The sequence below is a fragment of the Monodelphis domestica genome, chromosome X (genome assembly GCF_027887165.1).
Source record: "Monodelphis domestica isolate mMonDom1 chromosome X, mMonDom1.pri, whole genome shotgun sequence".
NCBI lineage: Eukaryota > Metazoa > Chordata > Mammalia > Didelphimorphia > Didelphidae > Monodelphis > Monodelphis domestica.
In genome coordinates, this window is record NC_077235.1 from 85,600,970 (window position 1) to 85,619,455 (window position 18,486).

The following is an 18,486-nucleotide window of genomic DNA, read 5'->3' on the forward strand; positions in this document are numbered from 1 at the left end:
ATGGGGAGAAGAGAAAAGGAAAGATAGAAAGAGGTAAATTATGTCACATGGAGCAGTGGCTGGAACCTCTCACTAACTCGGTCCCTGCCCCTCTTGTAGGACCTATTCATTTCCACCCATAAACTTCAGGACAGGGGTTATGCTTGTAAAGACCTTTTCCCTTTCTAATTTTTACTACATTCGATTTATTCATGCAGAGGCTTTGACATTTTTATGTAATCAAAACTGTCCATTTTGTCTTGTGGGCTTTTTCTCTGCCCCTTTTTCAGTTGTGAACTCTTGCACTTATTCAGAGGCAATTTCTTTCTACCTTCTCTAATTTCGAATACTGTCATGTATCCATTTGGAGCTTATCATGCTATATGATATGTGGTATTGCTGCTGTCTGATTTTCCCAGCATTTTTAAACCCCTCAGCTTCCACCTTAGAATCAATAGTAAGCACTGGTTCCAAGGCAGAAGAGTGGTCAGGGCTAGGCAATGGGGGTCGAGTGACTTGCCCAGGGTCATGCAGCTGGGAAGTGTCGGGCCAGTTTGGAACCCAGGACCCCCTATCTCTAGGCCTGGCTCTCCACCCATTGAGATACCCAGCTGCCCTCTCCCAGCATTTTAAAAATCAAATAACGAGTCCTTCCTCCAGTAACTGGTATTTGTGTTTGTCAAACTCATGCTTTGGTGTCTTTTTGGCTTCTAACTGTTGGGTACTCAATCTGTTTCGCCTCTTTTTTGAAACCGCTTATTAAAAACGGGTACCAAGTCATTTTGACAGTTGTTTTCTGACACTTTGCCATTCACATTCTGGCCCTCTCCTCCTCCCGGCCCTCCCAGAGGGAGTGAATGGTCTGTTATAGCTCATACCAAATCCCCACGCTGTGGCCCATAGCTTTTTCCTCTGATTTCTCTCTGTGGTTTGGGTATTGGGACCATATTTATATCAAATTAAAAATGAGACTATCTTCTTTTTTAACTGTTGATATTTTATGTAGCATTTGAACCGTTTGGTTTTTTTTTAATGTTTGATAGAATTCAACTGGGAATTCAGCTGGTCCTGGAGCTTATTTGGTACCTTTGAGAGGCCATGTTACGACTTGCTCAGTTTCTTTTTTCTGGTCCTGGGTCACTTAAATAGTCTATTTCTTCTTCTGTTAATCTGGGTGTGTTGTAAGTATTCACCTATTTCCTGCCCATTATTAGCTTTATTAGCTTATACTTGAGTAAAATGAGTTCTGATAACTCCCTCTTCAATTTTTGTGGGTTCTCATTTTCAAGTGTTGATACATTTTTCTTTCTTTGGAAAAAAAAGGCAATCGGGGCAGCTGGGTAGCTCAGTGGATTGAGAGCCAGGCCTAGAGAAAGAAGGTCCTCGGTTCCAATCTGGCCTCCAACACTTCCCAACAGTGTGTTAAAGGCTGTGGGTACAAAGGAGAAACCAGAGCCCTCTTGCTCTCAAAGGTGACATAGCTAAATGGGATGGGAAGAGAGGGAGACTGCCTGAGCACTCCTGTGGAAGGTAGGATTTGAGATGAGCCTGAAAGGGAGCCAGGCAAGCTGAGAGGTGGAGGTGAGGAGGCCAAGAAGGACAGGCCCCCAGGCATGGGGGACAGCAAGGGAAAAGGTCAGGAGATGGAGGGGTTTGTGTGAGAAGTGGCAGATGACATTGTGGTTACAAACTAGCGAGAATGAAAGGGTAGTGATGCCATCAACAGAAATGGGGACATGTGGAAAAGGGAAATGTTTAAAAAAAGAAAGAGGTCTGTTGTTTGGGACAAGTTGAGTTTGAGATATCTCTGGGACATACAGTTTGAACAATCCAGTGGTCGATTGGTTATTTAGTGTTGAACCTCAGGAGAGACACTAGGGCTTCACATTTATATCCATGAAGTCAAGTCAGCTAAGTCCATGGTAGTAGACAGGATGAGGACTGAGAAAAGGCCATTGGATTTGGTTCTTAAGAGATCATTGAGGGGCAGCTGGGTGGCTCAGTGTGTTGAGAACCAGGCCTAGAGCAGGAGGTCCTGGGTTCCAATCTGATCTCAGACATTTCCCAGCTGGGTGACCCTGGGCAAGTCACTTCATCCCCTTTGCCTAACCCTTACCACTCTTCTGCCTTGGAGCCCATATCCAGTATTGATTCTAAGATGGAAGACAAGGTTTAAAGTAGGAGAGAGACAGACAGACAGACAGAAACGGTGAGATAATGGGTATCTTTGGAGAGAGGAATCTCTTGATGAGTTGGGTATTAAGGCCAAATTACAAAGGTTTGAAGAGCAAGTAAGAGAACAAATGAGGGCAGAGAGTAGCCTGCTTTTTCTAGTTGTTTGACCTGGAAAGGGAAGACTGAAACAGAGACAGAGGTCAGGGGGAGGGTGGAGAAAGGGGGAAGACGCTTGAGGTTGTAATCTGCTAGAAAAGGTTGGAGAGGCCCAACCTGGGGTGTGCTGGGAAATGTTTAGCAACTGGACTCCCCAGGAAAAATAAATGTCTGCACACACAAGTTTTGTTTTTTTCTGAAATTCAGAGTTTTATTTATACTAGTGACTAGATAAAAAGCATGCATATTTGTGTCTGTTGTCCAGCCAATACAATTGCCATTTTTTCTACTTGGCTTCTCTCTACAAAGTCATGGCCAATTAGTGTGGCCGTCGGGGGCCAGTTATAAATGCAAAGGGATAAGAAAATCCATTGGCCACTTTGCCCCAAGATACAAAATCTTCGTTTCAATAGCAGATGTGATCTAAATTATATATGAAAGATCACACAACAGATCCAGTACAAAAAGCTGTTAAACTGCCCACGAGGAACAACGGTAACGTTTCTCTTACTATATTCCACCTAGTACTCGACCCCTATCTTAGCAGTTTCTGAAATACTGCCTCTTTGTTATTTAGTTTAAGCATCCTCAGCTTTGCAGAAGAGTGTGAGGTTTTAAGCGAGGAATAACCTTCCTTCTAGTGCTCTAAAAATGTAAAAGTTGTCTTTCTGCGCTGATGAAGGAAAACAGTTCTCGTTCTGGGCTTTTTAGTTAGTCCCTGGACATTTGGAAAGACTCCGACTGTTGTTCTTCAACACGTGTGTGTGGGGGAATCTTAACTATTACTTAACCAGGAAAGTGTCCATCAGTTATCACACAGGGAACAACATGTGCCTCACAACAAGCTTTCTTCTTGGGATAAGGAGATCTCAAATATGTAAGTCCATGTCAGCCTTGGTTAATGTAACATCGAAGCTGTGAGACAACATGTATTACGATTACATCTTTTCTTTGTCCAGTCTCAAAGACATTGTCTTGGCAAGAGGCCACGCTGCAATTCTTGGGCCCCTGCCTCCTCCGAGATTCTCTCAGAGGCCCAGTGTTTTCAGTTAAGCTATAGAATTGCCCAGCGTGAACTATGTAATAATAATCGCTCATACATACAGAATGAGATAGAGGTGAATTACCTTTGAGGACCTTTTCTGCAACCAAACATCAGCGCTGCTGAATCTATTCTGCAGAATAACATCACCTGGGCTTTGCATACAAAAGTATGTGGTCTGGACCAGAGGTCAGTTCCACTTTCCACCCCTGAGAGCTGGTGAGTACTCTATCAGGGGGAGTTGCCCTCTGTTTCCAGCTTTGAGTCCTATCTCACCTGGGCATGAGTTCCCAAAGGAAGGGAGAAGTTTGAAGTTCAAGTTCTAGGATGAAAAGTTCCAGTAGGACAAAAGCAGGCCCAGGGTCCTCAGTCTAAAAGCTGTAGGCTTGCTGTGGTTGGAATATTTCATCAAGGAGTTGGAGAGCGCGGTGTAAGTGGATCTCAATCCAGCAAGGTGTTTGTTTAATGCTGTCTCTTGAATACTCAGGCCCCCAGCCCTTGACAAGGCTCATCCTGAGTAAGCATAAGTGGTACAGGTCATCCGACCTGATCCTAGCAGCAGCCAAAGGACCCAGAACAGGGACTCCTCTCCCTCTCATTCCAGGGACATTTCCAGCTCCTGGTGCAATCTGGGTCGCTGCTGCAGCTTGTGCCATAGCCACCTGGTATTGCATCTCATAATGGCACTGTTGTATATCAAATACCTTTATGTGTGCACTCGGATAAATCTTATGAATGGCTTCTCCAGGGGCTCGGCCAGCCTCTCGGTCCAGGTAGTAACTCTGCACGAACAACGGGTGGTCACTGAGGCACTTTACCCAGACATCGCCTTCACCCTTACATTCCAGCTGCACCCCCTTGCCTACCAGCATCCTCGTTTTCTCAATGGCTCTGGTTCTGTAAATGTTGCGAAGTCGACCCAGGCAGAAGTGGTCCCCTCCAGATGGGTCCATATATCCATCGACAGTAACAATTGGGCAGCTTGAGAGAAATTTAAGCGTCTCTCCTACCTGGATGTTCCTTTCAAAGTAGGCAATGGAACACCAATACTCAAGGGGAGGCCGAGTGCAATGGAGAGGCTGCGACGGAGCCTGGCTGGGAACTAGCTGGAATTGCTCAGGATAGGGTGGCATGTGCAGGAGAGGCTGAGGGAAGCTATTGTGGTGGTAAGGAAGATTCGGGATGTATTCTGCAGGTCTACTGCCCATCCAGGTGGCAGCACTGTTTTGCTGCCAAGTACTCGGCTGAAGAGTAAATTCATTCTGCTGCTGTTGTGGGCCAGGTCCTGAAGCTATTTGCAAAAGTCCATCATTGTGACAGCCCATCAGCACTCTGGCAGGCTGACTGGTGGAGGCCACAGGAAAATTGGCGAAGACCCGGGTCCTGGTAGTCTTCGAACGAGATGGATTTAACATGGCTCTGTTGCTGGGAGCCTCTCAAGATACCTGGGTGCTCGGTGGATGCTGGATGGTCTGAATCAAACGGCCTTGGGTAGGCAGTCAGTGATGGTCGTCTCCCCTCAGCGCACGAGCACAGTCTACGGAGCAGAGCTTTGCTGTGTCAGTCCCAAGAGAGCGATGCCTGTCTTGACCCAGGCACCATCATATTGCAGGCACTCTGACTGTGTTCACGTTCATTCTCATGAAGCTCAGGCCACTTCCAGAGATGAGCATATCATGAGGGAATCCTTCCCAACCAGCCACCCGAAGTTTTCCAGTCAATGTCCAGGCCAGGCCCACTTGGATCCCCTGCTGTTATTAGAGAATCCAACTCATCCTTCTCCTTCAGCTCCTTTAGCAAACTTTCAATTGCTCTTTTGGCAAACGTTTCACTTTCTCCACCTCATCCACCGTACATCCAATCATGAAGTGTCCAGACATGCGTCATTACTTGTGGGGGTGTTAGCAAGATGCGTATTTATTGTCCATTTGTTACCACTTTTGTCCTTTGAATCAAATCAGTCCCGAGTTCTTAGAATAATTGTGACAATGCCTAGGCAGCAAAGAACAGCTCCTTCCCATGGGCAAATCTCCTCCTCCACCTCCCCTTCTTTCTCGTGGACTTGGGGTGGGAGGGGAGGGACACCACCAAGTCAGGGCACAGATTCTACTACCTGGGACATTCTGTTAAAACGATCGTACTTTTAAGTCGACTCTATGTTATCAACACTTTCTTAAGTCTAGATAGCTGACCAATAATCACCTGAGCCCTGGTCCATGTGACTGCCAATTTCTGAGGTGCAGATGCCCACACTGACCATTTAACAATGTGCTCTTTCAAGCCCATTAGAACTGAATGGTGCTGGATCAGCCACTCAAGTAGAAGGGGCTGGCTTGGAAAGAAGGACTTAACCTTGTCAAAGATTGAGAGAAAGGGGGTGAGAATGGGAACCAGTGTCATAGGGTATTGAGATTAAGAGGAGGTCACACTGAATGCCTTCAGGTTCCTCAGGAAGGCAAAAGTGCCCAGCTGTGGTGAGATGGGGGCCGGGTGTTGAAGGGTTGAGGAGGGACGAGAAGGTTAGGAAATTTGGAATAACTTTGGTGCTAAATGACATATGGCTTAGGGGAAGGAAGAAAAGGGTGGCATCACCATAGATTGCAGGATCCATAAGGTGGCCAGCCATCTGGCACAATCTTATGACTTCCTCTGACTCCTTCAGAATCCCCTAATCCAAAAGTGAGTTTTGGGAAGAGAGGAGCAATGACAGGAGGGCACGAGGGATTGGAGAACAGAGGACAGAAAAGAATGTAAATGGCCAACTCTAGGGTGGATATTAAAAATGGAGGAAAGGGACATTGGGGCAGGCCTGAGAAAGTGCTAAGGGTGGGGGAACCGAAGGTCTCAAGGAGAGTGGAGAATGTTTAGGAGGGTGAGGCATAGAGAGAAGTGGATGTCAGGTTCTAATGAAGAAAGTGAGGTACTTGTGGATATTGGTAAGATCCATCATGTGACTACTCCTTTGGTGGCCGATGGGGAATTTATAGCACGGAGGACAATCAATTGCTTAACAAACCATCAGAAGATTTTTGGTTGAGAAATCTTCAGACCACTGTTGTGAACCCCCAAAGGGCTTGCAGATCACCAAATGGGAATCGCTGCTCTAGGCCAAGTTTGCTCTTCATAACTAAATCTGTCTCATTGGTGTTTACCCTGTCTGATGGCCGTCACTCAGGCTCTATCCCAGACATAGGTCTGGCTTGCTTCCAATCTGGCCCTCTCCCTGTAAAGACAATACTAGTTGGGGTGGGGGCAAGAAAGGGAAACCATTTTATATGTATTAAATGATCTCTTGTGGAAAACATCCAAGTCACTTGCTGGGAGAATGTCTTTGTTCTGGATCACGCCCAAAACAGGAATAAAGTAACTGGTCACCCTGGGCTGGGGACTGGCACATCTAGGTCCCAGCAGAATCTCCTTCCCTGCGATGGCTGTGATAAGAATTAAAGGGGATAGTACTCCTGATTTAGCAATGGGGCCAAGGCAAGTCTGGGAGCTCCCCAAATAAGGATCACTCCGTTATGATTTTGGAGATGGACAGTCAACTCTCAAATGAGAGACTCTCTCCAGGGGCAAAAATAGCTCTACCAGCAGCTTTCTCAGGATGTCTCATCCAGTTTACAGAAACGATGTCTTGATCTAAATAGGCCAGTTCACAAGCACTTTATGTCCTTCTTGCCCAGGGCAGTTAGGTGGCACTGTAGCTAGACCAGAGGTCCTGAAGTCAAGAAAAGCAGAATTGGTGACCCTGGGCACAATCACTCAACCACTGTCTGCCTCAATTTCATCTACAGAAAGGGAGATAATAGTGTCTACTTCCCAGGGTGGTTGTTGTGCAGAATCGCTATCTTGGAAGCACTTGGCACAATGCCTGGCACATAGTAGGTAATACAGAAGTGGCAGATGCCATTCTTCTTTGTGGGCAACTTTTTAGTATTGAACTAGAATGTTCTGCTACTCCACTTCTTGTAGTTCAACAGTCTTGGTGTCTCCCATTCTGAGTAATTGCTCTAGGGAAAGAGATGGCCTGTGCATTCATGTATTTAAGGAAACAGCTCTCTAGGGAACACAGGAACAGCTTCCCTTTGTGCCCAGCTCACTCCACCACTCCTTGATTGAGTGAGGCACTCCCAGCTACTGCTGGGATGGGTTTCTCTTTTAGGGGATGGGGAGGGGTACAGTTATTTACCCAGCATTGAACTGGATGTCCCAGAGACATCTTAGTCTCAACGTGTCCAGAACTCAACTGATTCTCTCTCCCCCAAGCTCTCCTTGACTCGCTCCCACAGTGGCTCTCTAATATACTCCCTTCTTTCTGAAACTGCACCCACTCTGGTCCTGAATTGCTGCAATAGCTGCAGAGTGTGTGTGTATGGGGTGGAGTGTCTGCTTGCCTCAGTTCTCTCCCTCCTCCAATCCATCCTCCATTCAACCACCAAAGTGATTTTCCTAAAAGGCAGGTCAGATCACATTATGTACTGTCCCACCACCCAACTCAGTAACCTCCACTGGCTCCTGTGGCCACCAGAATCAAATCCAAATGTTTTGTCTGGCATTCAAACCTCTTTGTAATCTAACCCCTTTCTTACACCTTATCCTTCTCCCCATATTGAAATGAAGCTTATTATTATTATGTACAGAAGAGATAAAGGATATCATTTGGGTTTTTTGTCTTTACAAAAATAATAGGGGAACCTTCATATCCAAAAGAGGCAGTATAGCCTGGTAGAAAGGGCACTGGCTGTGGTCTGAAATGACTGGGTGCTATTGGGAAAATCATTCTACCTCCTTGGGCTTCAGTTTCCTCATCTGGAAAAAAGGAAGAGGGTGACATGGGATAAGAGACTGAGTACTGGAAGAGACCTCCCAGATCAGCTCTTCACTCACGTGAACTCACTGACATGAACTGAGTTAGTTAGTTAATAGTGTGGGTGCCAGAATCCAAACCCCCAAGATCTTGATGAGCTGGAATGATGGACCAAAGCAAAGATGATAACATTCCCTTGGGGCCAGTGCACCTCCTATAGACGACAGAGAACACATGGCCATGATAGGAAAAAAAAACAACCTGAGGGCTCTGGTGAATGGGCCCCAAATGGGATACCAGACAATTTCAGTTCCCATCAGCCCAGGGAAGGTGACCGATTGCTTGCCTGCCAATAGACCAGATTTTGAGGGCAGTGTTTGATTGTGGGTGCTAATGTTTTGGAAGGGCACAGGCAAACTAAAGACATTCCAGAGGAGGGATTCACGATGGAGAGGAGACTCAACACTTGTCATACGAGAAATTGGGGGTGTTTGCCTCGGGAAACCATGATTGTTATCTTTCAAAATCTGAGGAACTCTATTATTGGAAAAGGGATCTGATTCATCTGATGTTGAACCCAGAGAAGAAAACTTGTACCAGTGGTAAAAGCTGCAGGGAACCCAAACATCAATTCAGTAGAAAGAAGAGCTGCATTGAATTATGTACGTGTTACCCCCCAAAGTGTGTAAGCTCCCTGAGGGCAGGCTCTCGTTTTTTGTCTTTGATACCCAGGAGGTGCTTGATAAAGGCTTGTTGAGAAAGAGAATCCTAGAACTCAGAGGTGTCCAGCAGTTGTGCATACTTGTTACAGGAGGTAGTGAGTCCCCCATTCCTGACGGCATTCCTGTTAAGGGTGTTTTAGAGAGGACTTCTGATCTGTGAAGTCCCATCCAAGTCTAAGGTTCTTTAAGTCAACTTGAACTTTGGACAAAACATGGCATGTGTGAAGGTGAATGCAAGAGAACAAGAGGGTTGGCTATTTGGAGAGGTTTGAAGCCAGAAAAAAGACGGGCAAAGACCTGAAAAACAATCCCCGCCAAGAAGGCCTCATTCTAAAGTACAAGTGGAACCAGTCATGGAATCTCACCTTTTCTTAACCACTCTTGAGAACACGTGGGAATAGCTAGAGAGACCCGCTAGAATGAGCACCAAAGACTGGTCCATTCCAATCGTGGCCCCAAAGCAAAGGGCTCTGGGTTTTTAGTAGGCAAGTCTAAGGAAGTTCTATGAAAACATCATGATGCAAAAAACCTTCCTGTTGGTACCTGTGGCAACATGTCATCATTCCAGTGATGTGGCATGGGGTGGGGAAGGGGGCCAACTTATCTCCTGACACGGCAAACCTCAAGTTTGAAGTCATCCAGCCGGAGGCCCCTGGGTACCAAGGTTATCAGACTTAGAGGGAATGTCGCCTTTGGTGAGAGGCTGGTAATGGATGCCCTGCTTGACATCTAGATCCAGACCTTCCAGTTCTGGGAGGAGGAGGCATGGTGCAATGGCTCTGGGTTCAGGCCAGGGACCAAACAAATCCTGGCTTGATGATATTACCCGTGTGATTTGGGGCCTTGGCCTTCTCCTCGAGAAAACTGACCTGGATGATCTCCCGGGTGCTTTCCAGCTGTGATGCTGTGACCAAATCAAAGAGAAGTTTTCCGCTCTCTATATCATCTCCCTCCTAAGGGGAAAGACCAGAAGATGTTGGGGAAAACCACCAGTGTGGATTTGGGATTCCTCCCAGGCACTCCCAAGATCTTTAGACAACTCGGGTGGAGAGTGAAGGAGCAGGGCTGCAATCAGCTGGCAGGGGCAGGCACATTGCCAGGCAGGCTCTAGGAGGCCCTCTTCCTCATCTTTTCAAAATGTTCTGCTTCTGGGTTTCATGGTTGTCTTTCTTTTGCTTTTAGTGGTGTGGGGCTGCTCTTTCTCCTTGGGGGAGGAGGCTCCCTTCATTAATGAAGCCCAGGGCTCCGAGATGCTAAGGGACTCACCCAAGGTCACACAGGAAGCAGGTACTGGTATTTCTGATTCTAAGTAGGCTTGCTAGCCACTAGAGCACGAGCCCTCTCTGCACTCCATGTGCTCATCTGTAAAATGGTGCCGTTGCTTCTCCATCTATGGTGCAGGGTTGGCCAGTTCAAAGGAGGGAGCATTTCCCATGGATCTGTGGACTGCTCCACGAATATCCAAGTGCTGCCTAAGTCGAGGGTATGATCAGCAGCAGCAACATAGCCGTTGGCTCAGAACTATACCCCTGCGCAGCCAGGGAGTGCCACAGGGCAAGGGGCACTAGGCCCAGAGTCAGGAAGTTCTCAGTTCACAATCTTGCCTCAGATACTTCCTAGCCATGCAGCTCTGAGCCAGTCACTTTAACCTCTGTTTGCCTCAGTTTCCTCCTCTGTAAAATGGGGATCACAACAGCACCCACCTCCCAGGGCTGTTGTGAGGATCCAATGGGATCACGTTTATGAAGTGCTTAGCTTGGTTCCCAGCACACAGTAGATGCCCTCCTTTCTCTTTCCTTCCCCCGAATCCACACTAGCTTCTCTGCCTTTCAAAGACAGCAAAGGTCTCCCACTTCTCCCATCTGCAACACGTCTGGGCTGTCCAGTAGAGAGCTCTTTATGGTCTCTTTGGGTTTGAAATCATCTGTAAAATGGGCCACTGGGACTACTGGGAGGCCCAAAGGAGCCACCCTCAAGTGCTTTGCAAACCTGAAGACCAAGTGGAGATGGCAGCTCTGGCTCTCCCCAGCCAGTCCAGATTATCTCCCTACACAGCCAAGACCATCAGGCACTTTGGCAGTGAAATCTGACTTCTTTACTCCCTGCAGACCTCTTTGTCCTCTTTTCAGCATCATGGCCCTCCATGTAAAATTGAGGGGTTGGCCAAGTTTATTTCTAAAATCTTTTTGAACACCGACATCAAATGTGTGTTGATCTGGCATCGCCAGGCCTGGGTTCGAATTTGTGATCTGTCACTTCCATGTGACCTGGGCCCCTGTCCAATGAGAGCCTTGAAGGCCTCCCTGAACCTGACTTTTTCCTCCTGGGGTCATAGTTTCTCCATCTGTAAAATGAGGGGCTTTTATCAGATGGTCCCTAAAGTCACTTCTATCTGCCATCCTGGGACCCAGTGAGGAGTCTCCCAAGGGAGATTTCTGGGGCTGAACATAATGTTCTGTAAAAGCACCACAGCTTGGAGTAAAACGCCAAAGCCAAAATGTGAGGATTCTGGAATGGGCAAGGAGGTGGGGACTTTGATGATTCCATGAAAGGACGGATGAAACCATCCAAGCTGTGAGCCACGTTCTGCTAACTAAGCTGTAGCTCCAAGGGGTCTCACTCTGATGTGCAAGCAGGGTCTCTGGAGGTTCTGACAATCCAACTGTGCACCTTCATTCCTGTGTCATTTTGGACCCGTCTGCCTTGGTTTCCTCATCTGTCAAATAAGGGGCTCGGACTAGACTGAATCCTCCGATTCTGATGGTCAGTGAAGGAGAGAGGGTTGGATTGGGAACTGGAAGCCCAAAGTTCACATACTGGTCCTGCCAACCTTGAGTGAGAGTATTCTATTTGTAGTCATAGGGCTTGGGTTCAAATCCAAGCCTAGTCACTTGTGTGATTTTTGGGTAAGTCACTTCCCCTATAGAAAGTGTGGGAATTGGACTGTCTCTGAGGCCCCTTCTAAATGTATACTTATCATCCTCTGATCACTGACCTTGCCAGGAAGCAAAGGCTGTATGGCACAGGTAGTTTAGACCCCCTGAGACTCCCTCCGATATTTCCCAGAGCAGAGTACAGAGAACTGGGTTTGGGTCCTCCTCTGCTACAAACTAGCTATATGACCCTAGAATCAGGCACTCAGTTTCTGAGGACCTCAGTTTTCCTAATCTCTAAAATGGGGGGGGTGGAGTTTAAACTAAATGCTGAAATCTCATCCAGGCCTAAGCAATGTTATTTCCTAGTCTGGGCCTGTCTTAGGGAATGCAGATACAAAGGGACTTATTGTGGGTATTGCATGGGAGGGAACAGATCTGGACTCCACCAGGAGGCCCAAGAACTAAACAAAGCTTCTGCATGTGGAAGAGAATGGGAAGTGCTTTGCCTTTGGAGCCTACTAGACCATCTTGGGTACGTTCCTCCATGTCACTAAGAAGAGCATGCTTAAACGGGGTGGGGAGCTCAAGGGGCCAACGTGACCCCTGGGACAAGGTTTCCTTCTCTTTAGGATGTGCACTTCTCTCCGGTAAACAGTGTGCTCAGTGGCCAGCAGGCCTTATTTCCATGGCTGAAGTCTTAGGCTTGAAGTCCAAGGAAGCGGGCCGTGTTTAATACATCATCTCTTGTCAGGTAACAGCCGCATAGCTGGCGGTAGCCTGTGAATGATTCCCGGCCATGGAGAACACGCCAGTTATCTATAAATAGGGCCTGTGAAGGAACCAATGGAAATAGAGGACGCCATGAGAACAGGACAAAAAGACGGGAGTCCTCTGAAATCAACGAAGGTTACTTCTAAGTGAAGCTTTATGTGGACTGCGCTGAAGGAGCTCAAGAAACCAAGCACTGTCTACTACCTACTCCAGGGAGTCCCCAAGTTAGGCCCTGGTAGAAGTTACAAAGGAAAATGGTAGTGCCTCCTGGTACCTCTGCTTGAGGAGCTTGTGTTAGCTGAGATAATTCTCTCTCCGTCACGCAAACTGGACAGAACTTAGGGTTCTGCCACTTATGGGCTACGTAGCTTTGAAAAACTTCCTGAGTCTCAGTTCTAGCACACTCTCTGCTCAAAGGGAATGTTGTGAGGTTCCCAGGGGCATGTGTAAGGACCACATGAATGGGAATTTGGTTCTTGGGTTTCTTGGCTTCCTTTGGGATTCTACCCAAGTGCCACCTCTTCTGGGAGTGGTCCCTCCTCATATTATTACCTTGTGTGGTACCTACTTACATGTGGATGCTTTCTCTGATAGAACACAAGCTCCACTGGGACAGGGTCTGTTCCATTTCTGCCTCTATTTTTATTTTTTCCTTTAGACCAAATGCCATCACTTTGCCATTTCCCTAGAATGTCTGAAGGCCCAAGCATTTGATTGATCTCTCTGTGTTCCACTTCACCTGGGAATCCCATGAGCTCCCGTGGATTCAATGACCACTTCGGGCTCACAGTGAAAAGAGGATGGAATGGAACCACCTGGAAACACCAATAGCGAACTCCCTGGCTCACCTCCAGCACAGATAAGTTTTGTTACATCGTGGAAGTGGGGAACCTACCTTGCCTGGTTTCAGCTTGATCCATAACTCATTCTCTGGCCTCCTCAGCTCTGTAGTGAGGGTCCGGTGTGCTGCATACCAACGATGGACAACGTCATAAGGCACGGTGTTGATGACAGCACGGTCGTAATTGTTGTACCTACGGGACAACCCAGAAAAATGGGAGATGTGCCCTTATAAGCAAAGCTGTAAGCAAGCTAAATCTAAGCCGCCATGCAGTCAGCCTGAGGGCCTGGGAGGAAGAGAAGAGGGTGGAGGGCTGGTGAGCCGGAATAATGGGTAATGCAAATTGGCAACTTCAGGAGATTTCCATGGGCCATCCTGAGGCATCCCCTAAACCCAGGGCTTCTTCACACTGAGGTCTGCTTTCTATCCATCCCATCACCTGGCCTCTTCATGTACATAAAACATGCTCCAGCATACCCATTTACAGAGAAGACAACCAACATCTTCATTGATGAAAGAAGAGATTTGCATGCATTTGCATTCAAGGTCCCTCCTGCTTTTCTACCTACTGATTTGTCAAAAGTCAACCAGTTAGACACGCCCTGTTTGGGTTTTACTTTGGGGCTCCCCTCTCTTTTAGGAAATGTGGGACACTGAAGCTCCCGGAATTGAAGACTCTTTCACTTCGGACTTTCCAAACTCACTCCAGACCCTTCTCTGGGATTCTCCTAAGAGCAAAGGCTGGTTCCCCAAACTTGAATCTGCATTTTGTGATAAAGCCTGAGGCAGCACCATGCCAGTTCAACTGGTTCCCATGGAGCTCCTCCGAGGGAATGACCCTGTCACTGAAAAACAGCAACATCACGGTGATCCCCCATGTAAAGACCTGGACCAGAGGGTAGGTGTAAGGATCAAGAGTCCCTCTGGAGAACATGAAAGCCTGAAGGGTTCATACTCACCTGATCAAGTAGAGCTCTTTGTTCCATGGATAGATATTCAAGACGGGCCCAACCCCAATCATGTGGTTGTGACATTCTCCCACGTTTTCAATATACTCATGTTTCAATGGCACCTTGCTGAGGAGATCAAAGTCTGCAGGAGCCCTCTGCAGAACCCTTTCAGCTGCATAGAATCCATCCACCAGCAAAGTCTTACCTCCAGTCCCTTCGTGTTTGAGACAGTGAAATACCTGAATCCTAAAGGAGAAGGGGAAAGGGGGAAACCAATCAATCCCTCCATTCACTGGTGAACAGAGGAGCTCACTGGAACAGAAAAACAATGGGGAGGGAATGGAGACTTCCTTTCATTGGCATGGATCATATTACAAAAGGAGCCTTAAAAATATAGCTGCCCAAACGATCTCCCTCCACTCCTCCAGATAATCTCCAGATTATCTCCTCCCTCCACATCACTCCTCTGCTCAAGAACTGTTGGTGGCTTCCTACTGTTTCAAGGAAAATAGATAAATGATGGATAAATGGGTTTAAAGCCTACTTTTCTAGGCTCCGGAAGCATCCTTCCCCTCCATAACGCTACACTCCAGCCAAATTCTACATTCTTGATATGGGCGAGCCCCAGGGCTCCAATGAGAACATTGGACCCCTCAGAAAGTCCCCAGTGCCTTTTGAGATCATTTCGGACAACTTTCCTCAGTTGCTAGTGTTCTCTAAGTTAAGCCCCTCTCCCCAATGGAACAGAAGGGCCGTTTTTTTCATTTCTATCATCTGGTTCCTAGTAGATTGGCCAGGACCCTTGCTCGTGGAGTTGGAGACAATCACTCAGCGCAGTAAAGGGCAGGCACTGAAATCCAGTTAGTTGGTCCGTAAACGCTTGTCAAGTGTCTCTGTGGGCCAGACTGTGCGAAACATTGAAAAAGCCAAAAAGAATCTCCACCTTCAAGGAGCTCTTAGTCTAATGAGGGAGGCAATAGACAAACAGCTATAAACCCACTGGATAAATGGGAAATCCCTGCCGGGAAGGCACTCTCACTAAGGGCGATTGGGAAAGGCTCTCTGGAGAAGATCAGATTTTCTCTGGGACTTGAAGGAAGTCAGCAGGGAAGTCAGGAGGTGGAAATGAGGAGGGGAGGAAAGAGCTTTGTAATCCTCAACAGCTAAAAGATAAAGAAGGTCGAAAGAGACCTGATTCACAAAGAATTCTGAAATACTGGATCGGGGAGAAAGCACCACTACTGATTATTATAACTCACTCCTGGGGTAGCTAAGTGGCAAAGTGGATAGAGCAGCAGGCCTGGAGTTGGGAGGGCCTGGGTTCAAATGTGGCCTCAGACATCTCCTAGCTGTGTGACCCTGGGCAGGTCACTCACCCCCATTGCCTAGCCCTTGCCCTTCCATCTCAGAGTCGCTATTTGGGTTTAAAGAAAGGTAACCCCCCTGCCAAAAGTCATTCCCGCTCTGCTTTCTTTAAAAAGGCTGGATGAGATAGAGGATTCTGTGAACACTCAGATCTTGGGTCAATGTAGTAAGAAGAAGCCTGTTGTCTTGATGTGACAGACTCCACTTGGGGCCGGAGCAGTTGTTATTTATACAAGTTGTTTTTCCATAAGAAGACAAGGACTTAAGTGGTCTATTTGGTAAATGATGACTTCGGCATCCTCCAAGTCTGGCAAACAACTCTAATGACTGTGTCTTGATCGGGTAAAAACTGATAAACATCTGCCAGTGACCTCAGCTCGGATGAATCAAACACAGATCAGAACGGCCAGAGTGAGACCCCTCGTCTCCAGCCTCCTCCTGAGTCACGGCCTCAGCTGGCTCCTGTGCTCCTTGCGCTGGAGACTCGAATCCCCTGGGTTCCCCTGAGACAGTGTGGATTGCCTAAGGGGCACGTGCTGACTTTCTGGGTCACCACCTCGGAGGGAGCTGTGTGGCCTCTGGCTGGGCAGAACCCAAGAGAACCTTCCTACCGAGTGCTCGTGGCAGGCAGCTTGCTTGGGAAGCCCTAGCAAATCAGGCCGGTAGTTTGTTTCTGGTGGGGCTACAGTTTGAGGTAACCTAAAGTAACAGCTGTAGGCATTTCATAGAGGACACCTCTTTCTGGCTCTGAGAAGGTGGGTCAGTCTGATGAGTGTTTTCCTCCTGCTGGCTAGCAGCAGTGACAGTGAGTGTGTGGCGTAGGCATGTGCTTCAGTGTGTCGCTTTTACAAAACATCATTAGTCTGGCTTTCATGCTTCCATGTGCAGAGGCCTCATGACTCCCTCTAAGGTTCCCTCGCAGTCATTGGCCAATCACGAACCCTTGGGAGTTCAGCTGAGCTAGGAGAAATCCAAAGGGGAGGGAAGGTGTGGCTGTCAGTGGCAGCCTTGACATTGGGCCTTTGTCCCTTAGCTCAGATCTGGGAAATAAAGACTTTGGCAGCCACCAGTGATGGGCAGAGGAGCAGCCACATCAGCAGCCCTGGATTCTCCTCACAGTGGGGACAAGGGAATGAGAACAGGCCAGCTAGACAAAGCCACAGGGCTACCGTCTGACTGGCTTTCCTCTCCCTCACTTCTCATCCAGTGAGACACATTGATTTCCCCCTTTGATGTCACTCTTTCTGGGTCTTTTCTGGTTTCATCAAGGAAAAAGTGGATCCTGTTCTGGAGAAAACAGCATAGGCAGCATGGCTGACATTTCAGAGGAAGAGGAACAGAGCAGTGTAGACTGTTTACTGAGGGGAGGGGATGGAAGGAGGGGTCCCTTACTATTGGTTCTCTTTTCAGAGTGTGTGGAGAAAGGGCTTTTTCTCTACAAAGATGCCAGACAATAATCACTCCATGGGAAAAATTATTTTAAAATGGCGGCTGCTTTGGTAAAAACCAACTTGACTAAATGGAAACTCTTAGCTCTGAAGGCAGATAGCTTTCTTTTCCTGGGTAAAACGTCAGGGTTCAGTGAACAGGTGGATGAAAGTGATTAAATCCTCAAATGACTGTGCTTGCGGGAGGACAAGGACATAGAAAGCCCAGTGGAAGTCACTGGCCTTCAAGCAACATTTTGGTATATCACTGAAGAAAGAGTCAGTGAAGCTCTCATCCTGTTTGTTCAGTTCACATACCCACATGGCTCCTGGAAATAGGTGGTATCTGTGTGGCGGTCCAAGGCTAGCTTGGTGTATGCTGTGTCTCCTCTGGAGAAATCCGAAGTAAAATACCACATCCTGCCGTAGATGGTTTCTCTGTGAGATGAAGAGATGAAAGATGAATTCTTTGACATTTTTGTTTCTCCCTTTCAATCTTCTCTCTGCTATCTACCTTGAAATCTCTTCTTCTCATTCCCCCCCCCCTGACCCCGGCAATGAATAAGATAACCAGACTGCCTTCTGGGAAAAGATAAAAAGATAACAAATTTCCTGAAAGCCTAACATAGCAATGTCCTCAGTTCACTACTCTCCCTCTCAGGAGGTTGGAATTGGAGTAAAAATAGGAGGCATCTTAGAGCTCGAGAGATTGCTCAACACAGCTCTCCCCCAAAGACTGCATCTACCTCACGGCACCCTAACAGGTGGGGAGCTCACTGACAAGAGGCCTGAATTCTCTGGACGGCTCTGGACAGTGGGAGGAGGTTGTCGGCTAAGATCCACCTCGCTGTGAATCACTGCCCCACAAAGAGCTGAGAACAGACTTCAGAAGCCCCCTACCTCCTTGTGTATTCTCTTTTTCAGGCGAACCATTCCCAGATCTTCCATATTACTCTTTGGGCCTGGCAGTCACACTCCTGAGCCCAGAAATGCTTCCCAACCATGTCATTGCATAATGGCGGCACATAAGAATTGGGCAAACAGTCCCAATGTGAGTGGAGCAGCACAGGCCACCTGGAAACTAGCTCTTACTTCTACTGGCCTAAGGAGTCCCAACTCATTCCTGATTCATTTATGGAGGAAGTGACTTGGACTTCTCAGGATCTCAGCTGCTTTAATGGAGCAATCAGCTGCTTTGTCTCCTCATGGGGCCATCATAAGGAAGGCCTGAGAGAGATCTAGACCAAGCGCTTTATGAATTGAAAGATCGTAGGATGCAGAGACTGGGACCACTTCACATTTCATGGAATAAATGCTTTTCCCAGGAACCCCACTGAATGCCCAGGAGCACCCTTTCCCCGTATCCTCTGCCTGA

General features: G+C 47.5%; 2 protein-coding genes across 2 annotated transcripts in view; both read right to left on the reverse strand.

Moving 5' to 3' along the window:
- Positions 1–2,494: 2,494 nt before the first annotated feature.
- Positions 2,495–4,767, reverse strand: LOC100024114 (mothers against decapentaplegic homolog 4-like). The gene has a single exon (XM_056808902.1). The coding sequence runs from the start codon at positions 4,765–4,767 to the stop codon at positions 3,724–3,726; it is 1,044 nt and encodes a 347-aa protein (XP_056664880.1). The 3' UTR covers positions 2,495–3,723.
- TMLHE (trimethyllysine hydroxylase, epsilon) overlaps positions 2,495–18,486 on the reverse strand; it is a 94,139-nt gene continuing 78,147 nt past the window's right edge. The window contains exons 5-8 of the mRNA XM_056808901.1: positions 17,430–17,549; positions 14,329–14,565; positions 13,424–13,562; positions 2,495–12,586 (exon numbers count right to left, since the gene is read on the reverse strand). Of these exons, the coding sequence (XP_056664879.1) occupies positions 12,455–12,586; positions 13,424–13,562; positions 14,329–14,565; positions 17,430–17,549 (628 nt within the window). The 3' untranslated portion in view covers positions 2,495–12,454. The remainder of the gene's footprint in view (positions 12,587–13,423; positions 13,563–14,328; positions 14,566–17,429; positions 17,550–18,486) is intronic.

Bases quoted from the DNA above. Each gene is read 5' to 3' on its own strand.
- LOC100024114 (XM_056808902.1), bottom strand. From the start codon at position 4,767: ATGTTAAATCCATCTCGTTCGAAGACTACCAGGACCCGGGTCTTCGCC.